The 7,780-nt window shown below is 45.0% G+C and overlaps 1 protein-coding gene across 1 annotated transcript in view; it reads left to right on the forward strand.

Moving 5' to 3' along the window:
- LOC116591883 (cholesterol 24-hydroxylase) overlaps positions 1 to 7,780 on the forward strand; it is a 33,114-nt gene that overhangs the window by 8,119 nt on the left and 17,215 nt on the right. Inside the window, exons 4-7 of the mRNA XM_032345243.1 lie at positions 4,913 to 4,986; positions 5,452 to 5,538; positions 6,472 to 6,610; positions 7,358 to 7,468. Of these exons, the coding sequence (XP_032201134.1) occupies positions 4,913 to 4,986; positions 5,452 to 5,538; positions 6,472 to 6,610; positions 7,358 to 7,468 (411 nt within the window). The remainder of the gene's footprint in view (positions 1 to 4,912; positions 4,987 to 5,451; positions 5,539 to 6,471; positions 6,611 to 7,357; positions 7,469 to 7,780) is intronic.

A 7,780-nucleotide genomic window follows, 5' to 3' on the forward strand; every position in this document is an offset into this window, starting at 1 on the left:
AACACGTAAGAGTCACCCAGCCCGTGCCTGATACCCAGCAATTGCCCAATAAACATCAGTGCTTCTGTTCTCACGCTGGGTACTTAGCAGCTGAGCAGGGTGATTCTTGGCAGGAGACGGAGGGTCCAGATCAGGAGAAAAGACTGAACCACCATGGTGTCTCTAAGAGGATGCTGAAAATCATTTTTTGTAATTAATTTCAAATATAGACACAGTTTATGCATTTTTAAAGCACTAAAAACCACATGCAAAGAACTTGGTGATGCCCAGCGAGAAAAGTTGAGCGATATATGTTAATATGATGAATGCATTGGTTAGTGTTCAAGTGTTAAGCCAACCTTGCATTCCTGGTCATGATACAAATTACTCATCTTCTGCCAAGAATTTTTTATTTCTATATTTATTATTTTCTTAAAATGCCTTTGTCTGGTTTGGGAATCAGTTTAATAGACCTTGTAAGGGGAATTGGGAAATGTCCCCTCTCCTCTGTCGTCTGAGGGCATTTGTATGGGGTAATGCTATTTTTTCCGTGAATGTTTATAATGAGACTCACCAGTGAAGCCATCTGGGCCTGGCATATTCTTTGAAGGAATTGCTTCTTGTTTTGTTTTAATTACTCGCTTTCTTTAATTGATTTATGGCCATTCCAATTTTCTATTTTTCTTGAGTTTAGTAATTCATGTCTTTCAAGACATCTGTCCATTTCATCTAATTGTTAAAATTATTGGTATGAAGTTGTCCATAATATGTATTGATTAACTTTTTCATGTCTACTGGCTTTGTGGTGATATCCCTTCTTTCATTCCTACAAACAGTTATTTGGGTTTCTCTTATTTTCTTCATCAGGGTAGCAGAAGGTTTATCAATTTTATTTATCGTTTCAAAGAACCAGATTTTGGTTTTATTGGATTTCTCCATTCTATTTTCTCTATTCTTTATTATTTTTTTGGATTTATTGGATTTCTCCATTCTATTTTCTCTATTCTTTATTATTTCCTTCCTCTACTCACTTTGGATTTAATTTGTTCTTGTGCAAATTTTTTAAGGTGGAAGATGAGAAATTTGATTCTAGACCTTGTTTCTTTTCTAATATAAGTGCTTACAGCCATATATCTCCTTGTAAGTACTACTTTAGCACAAATGTAACATAATTTCAATATGTTGTGCTTTTATTTTCATTTGGTGCAAAACAGTTTCTAACTTCCTTTGTGATTTCTTCTTCGATTCATGGATTATTTAGATTATGTTATTCAATTTCTAAATATTATGGTATTTCCAAATACTTTTTGTTATTAATTTCTAGTTTATTTCCATGAGGCCAGAGAAAATACTCTTCATGATTTCAATTGATCTAAACAAATTGAAGCTTATTTTATGACCTCCCTTATGATCTTCCTTAGTGAATGTTTATGAACACTTAAAAAGCATGTATATTCTGTGATTGTTGAATGGAATATTTTAGAAATGTCAGGAGAAATTGGTTGGTAGTGTTAGCTGAATCTTCTAAGTCCTTACTGACTTTCTGTATAGTTTTTCTAGCAATTACTTTGAGAGGAATGTCAAACTCTGACCACAATCATAGGTTTTCCTATTTCTGCTTTTGGTTCTATCTATTTTGCTTCATATATTTTGAAGTTTTGTTATTAGGCATGAACACATTTGGGATTGATATGTCTTTGTGATGAATTGACCCTCTTATCTTTAGAAATGTCCCGATTTATCCTTGGTAATATTCCATTTCTTGTAGCTACTCCAGCTGTCTTCTGCTTAGTGTTGAAGAGTTGATCTTTTACCATCCTTTTACTTTTAGCTCATTTGGAGATATATATATATATATATATATATATATATATATATATATATATATCTCCACATACATACACACACATATAAATATGTGTGTATGTGTGTGGATATATACACACACATTTTTTAAAAGATTATTTTTTTCACTTGAAAAGGAGAGAGAGAGGGAGAGAACAAAGGGAGAGAAGAAGACTCCCCACTGAGCAGAGGGCTCAATGTAGGACTCAATCCCAGGACCCTGGGATCATGACCTGAGCCAAAGGCAGATGTTTAAGGAGTGAGCCACCAGGTATCCCCGGGTTTTTATATTTAAAGTGGGTTTCCTATAGATAGCATATAGTTGGGTTTTGCTGTTTTACAGTCTGACAATCTCTGCCTTTTAATTGGAGTGCTTAGATTATTCATATTTAATGTAATCACTGATATGGTGAGGTTTAAATCTACCGTACTGTTACTGTTCTCTGTCCTATCTGTTTTTTGTTCTCCTCCCCTCCTTTCCTGCCTTCTTTTGGATTAAGTATGTTTTAGTATTTCATCTTATCTCCATCATTTGCTTATTGGCCCTCTTTCTTTTTCTCTTAGTGGTAGTCCTGGGATTTATAGTATAATCTTTAACTTATATCAGTCTACTGATATACTACTTCATCTCTGTCTACTCTAAAGATTTTTTCTTTATCACTGGTGTCAGAAATTTGATTATGATCTTCCTTGGTGTACTTTTCTTTCTGTTAATGCTCTGTAGGAGTCTTCGAACTTCTTGGATATGTGCGTTCCTTGTGAGTATTTGCAATATTTGTAATAAATGTGTTGAAGTTCCTGTCTGCAAACTCCGTCATCTCTGTTATTTCTGGGCCTGGCTATAGGTAGACTTTTCTGCTCTTTGACATGTCTAGTGATTTCATGTTGGACCCTGGACATTGTGAGTTGTACATTGTTGAGTGCTCACTTTTGTTTCATTCCTTTGGGAAGTTGAACAGTTCTTGGGCTGTGTAAGCTCTGAGAATAGTTTAGCCTGTAGTTACTCCATATTTCTCCTTTTCCTAGAAGTTGTTTTGAATTCGGTCTTGTGTTCACTATATGCATGTATGGGTCATTCATCCAAAGATGTAGGGGATCCCTGTGCAGATTTCTGCATAGGACCTCTTCCTATGCATTGTTCCCTTCCCTCGGGTGCTCTGTCTTATAAATTCTAGCCTCCTCTGGCCTGTCTGGATTCTGATTTCTATCTTACCAACTTGGAAAGCCTGCTGGGCTATATTTCAGTTTTATATTTTATTGCCTTTATCTTGAAATTATAGAAAGTTGGAGTAATCTTAGGTTGTAGGGCTCACATCTTTTTTTTTTCCTTTTTCTTCTCTTGGGATTCACAGTCCTGCACGTCCTTTTGTCTAGTGTCTGAAAACAGACATTTCATGCATTTTGCCTTTAAAAAAATTTTCTTTTACTGCTTATGGCAAGAGGTCAACTTCCCAGCAGTTATCCCTTAATGTGCAGAAGAGTGCTGTCAGTATGGACACTCAGAGAAGGCAGCAAAGGTGCTGAGGGTGCCCCATTCACCCCTCATGTCCCAGAACCTAGCTCACTGGGCCTTCAAAGGATCCCCAGCCCCAGGGACAGCAGACATGGGGACCCCCTACTATGGGGACACACGATTGGAGCCTGTGTTGAGGTTGCTGTATCTCAGTGTGGAGACTCCTCAGTTTAGGTTGGGGGGTTAGCACAGACCTTGGGTTATTTAGGGATGTTTTAGAGGGACCTGGGAGTTGAGCCTTTATTGTCATAGGGATGGAAACTGTAGGAGTAGATAGTGACAAAAGTTGGTTTATAAGTGACAGTGTTTCGGGGATGGGGGGCTGGGGTTCTCAGGATATAGCTCATGATCCAAAGTCAGCCATTTTGGGGGTTTTCTTCCCCTGAAAAAATTGATATTACACCCCCCTAGGCTCAGCTCCCGGATACCAGCAGTCCCTGGATTAATGTAGAGTAGAGATATCGTCTTGCTTCTTTCCAGTGCCCACGGGATAAAGCTCAGTGAGCCAGAAGGCAGACCTCTGGGATCCAGCCCCGCTGCTGCCCCTCCCCACTTCTTCCTCTGCCTGAAGGCAGCATGTGGCCTGGGCTTTCTCTGCCTGGATCACAGTCTTCTCCTTCCTCTCTCCCATGGCAAACTGCCTGGATTCAAATCCTAGGTCCGACATTCACCGTGTGTGTGACCTCAGGCATTTTAAATCTCAGTTTCTTCATCATATGTAAGATGAGCATAAAAATAGCACCTACATCTTCAGGATGACTGTGCACTAAGTGAGCTATAGGATGCTGGTGTGGCCCTGGCATTTATGGAGCAGCTGCTGTGTCCCAGTGCTCTCAGACTTTTTATGCAGAGTGAATTTACTCTTCACAGCAACCTTCCCAGGCAGGCACTCTTCTTACCCCATCAGGGGAGATGAGGAAGCTGAAGGCAGAGGAGATGAGTAACTTGCCTGTGGTCATAGAGTTAACAAGTGGTAGAACCAAGATGCTGAGCCTGGGTCCAAATTCAAGCCAGCTGACTCCAAATTCAAGCCTGAGCTTTGGCTGTACTGGCTCAAGATCTGTCAGCCAATGTTATTATTGTTACCATCCAGCTTGCGGTGAGGCAAGTTGAGATCCTTCCTCCAAGAAGCCTTCCTTGACTTCTGTGCCTAGGTTGGCACTAACGATACTGAATCTGTGCTGAGGGTCTCTCCTGTGTCCCAGAAGGCCTCGCTTTGAGCTTCTCCCCTTCCCCACTCTGGTTCTCGCTGCTTTGGAAGATGGTGTGTCCTGAGGTCCATGCGTGGGCACGGAATTGAGGACCCCCCACACACTCTCACTGTGTGGCCACAGGAATATCACTGCACCCCTCTGTGCCCTGCTTTCCTCATCCCCAAACAAGATGCTGTTGCTGGAAGGCAGGGTTCCTGGAGGGTTAGGTGAGATTGTGCTAGACGAAGTCCTCACGCCACAGCTGGGACTCAGGTAATGGTGACTGCTGGGGCATTGTTTCCCAAGAGTTCAGAAAACTACTTAGTCCTTTGTAGCCTCTCACGGGTGCACGAGCTCATGTTGGCTTTTTGGGGATGTTTAGAAGTTCCTGATGTCCACCAAGTACAACAAGGACTCCAAGATGTACCACGCAATCCAGACTGTGTTTGGTGAGAGGTAAGGCTTGAGGAGGGGCTGGGGGAGAGGACGGGAAATTCTCTGGTGGCAGGCAGGGGGGCCGCAGGGCCCAGGGCATTGGGCATAGCATGAAGGCCTGAGCCCTGGCTTCCAGGCATACAACAGGTGCCCCATATAGTGGCCACCGCTCTTGTCATTGTCACCTTCCTTCTCCTCTTTCCCCTCTGGATAGTGGATGGGCGGGTGCGGGGGTTGCAAGGTTGGGGCACACGACCATCCCATTTCTTAGTTATTTTTTGTCCTGGTAAAATTCACAAAAGTCATCATTTTCACCACCTTGGAGTTACAATTCTGTGGCATTTGGTCCAATCACAATATGGTGTAGCCATCACCACTGTGTAGCTCCAGAACATTCCCACCATCCTGAAAGGGGATCCCATCCGCATGAAGCCATCAGTCCCCCTTTCCTCCCCATTTCTCACGTCAGACCTTTGTCTCCGGCAGACTCTTTGGCCAAGGCTTGGTGTCGGAATGTGACTATGAGCGCTGGCACAAACAGCGCCGGGTCATGGACCTGGCCTTCAGCCGCAGGTGAGTGTCTCCAAGATGGCGGGCTTTGGGAAGGGGGTGGGTTTCACAGGAGGGGCTTCCCCCCAGCTGAAGGGAGAGAGGAGAGGGCATAATAAGTCAGAGAGAGAGCAAGGCAGGCTGCCAGCGGTGTAGGACTGAACATCACGGAGTGAGTGGCAGTGATGCCTGCGGGTGGGGGTCTCCCCCCCCGCAGGGACTCAGCCACTTAGACCACATCAGTCCTCCTCTGGGTTTTTCATTTTCTTTATCATAGTTCTCACTTTGGGCTACATTTTGTGTTTTAAATAGCTTTTTATTGCGGTCCGGTTTCCATACCATACAATTCATCACTTACAATCGAGTGGGTTTTCGCCTAGTCACAAAATTGTACAACCATCACCACAGTCCATTTTAGAATACATTCATCACCCCCAAAAAGCAAGCACTCCCCATTTCCCTTCAGTGGCCTCAGCACCTGGAAACCATTAATCCTCTTTCCTTCTCTGTGGATTTTCGTATTCTAGACATTTTGCATAAAGGGAATCCTACAACATTTCTTTTGGCTTCTTTCACTTAGCATAAGATTTTGGAAGTTCATCCATGCCCAAGCATGATTCAGAATCCCCCCCTTTTTAAAAGATTTTATTTATTTGATATATATATAGAGAGAGCAAGCACAAGCAGGGGGAGTGGCAGACAGAGGGAGAAGCACGTTCCCCACAGAACAGGGAGCCCAATGAGGGACCCGATCCCAGGACCCCAGGACCATGACCCAAGCCAAAGGCAGTCACTCAACCAACTGAGCCACGCAGGTGCCCCAGAATTTCCCTTTTTTATTACCAATTGGAATTCCATTGTATTGGACATACCACATTCTGCTTATCCATTCAGTCAATAGACATAGTTGAGTTGTTTCCAATTTCTTGGCTCCTTCAACGGATGCTGTTTCCCCAGCTCCTTGGTCAGCTTGATGGAAACATTCAACGAGAAAGCTGAGCAGCTGGTGGAGATTCTGGAGGCCAAGGCTGATGGGCAGACCCCGGTGTCCATGCAGGATATGCTGACCTGCACCACCATGGACATCCTGGCCAAGGTGATGGAAGGCTGGTGGGCCATGGGAGCGGGGTCCGACATGGTCAGGGGCTGCTCTTCTCTCCCTCTTCCCTTTCCTGGCATCCCCCCCCACCCCGCCTCCTCCTCTACCGGTCAGCCCCTGCTCTGGGTGGGGAGCTTCGTACCTCCTTGAATATTCAACATGCGCTCTCGTGAGACCACACCTGCGAACTCATTCTCTGCGAGTGGACCCTTAGAGGTGTGGGGACTGGCCTCTGTCAGGTCAGTGGCAGAAGCTGGACTGGCTCTCACGTCTGCCTGCCTCCCAGCCCAAAGCCTACCTCCCCTTAAGTGCCTACCCTGGGTCTGGCTTGGCTCTGCACCCTGGTAGGCTCAGCAATGGCCCAATAACTCCCCCCGCGAGGTAAGGGCAGCTCAGGCAGCTGGAGGGCACGCAGATGGTGACGGAAGGGTCATTGTCACTCAGTAATTCACTGGGAGGCTGGGTATAGAAGGGACACCAAGGAAGCCTGCATTTCTGGGGAAACGCATCTCGTCAGGGAGGGAAACCAAGTTTGTGGAGTGGCTCCTGTGTGCCATGTGGTCCTCACTGCCTTCCGGGGGGTTGGAATCATTGTGGGTCATCGTAAGGAGTTGATGACATGATGCACGTAAACCCTTAGCCCTGGGGCCTGGGTCTCTCTAGCTGAGCAGTGCCAGGTTCTGCGCTGGGGTTTCAAGTCTCCCCACCAATCCACGGATGACCTCGCCCTTCTCTCTCCCCCAGGCAGCTTTTGGGATGGAGACAGGCATGCTGCTGGGTGCCCAGAAGCCTCTGTCCCTGAAGGTGAAACTGATCCTGGAGGGTATTTCTGCATCTCGAAACACTCTGGCGAAGGTACTGCCTGCACCCCCCTCCGGTGACCAGCCACCAGAACTGGCGTCCTAGTTTGCTGGATGTTCACCTCCTCCAGTGACCTTTTTCCAGAATGGGTTTTGAGCACTGGTATGAGCGAGGTGAATCTGTTAGGATTTGCGTACATCTTCTAACATAGAGAATCAAAAGCAAAGTGACTTAAGTAAATTAGGAGTTCATCTTTCTCTCATGTAAAATCATCCTGAAACAGACCATGGAGGATGGCTGTGATAGCGACACAGTGTCTGAGGGTCTTGGAATGTTTTGTCTTTCCGTTCCGCTGTCTCCGGCACG

Source organism: Mustela erminea, chromosome 5 (assembly GCF_009829155.1).
Source record: "Mustela erminea isolate mMusErm1 chromosome 5, mMusErm1.Pri, whole genome shotgun sequence".
Taxonomy (NCBI): Eukaryota; Metazoa; Chordata; class Mammalia; order Carnivora; family Mustelidae; genus Mustela; species Mustela erminea.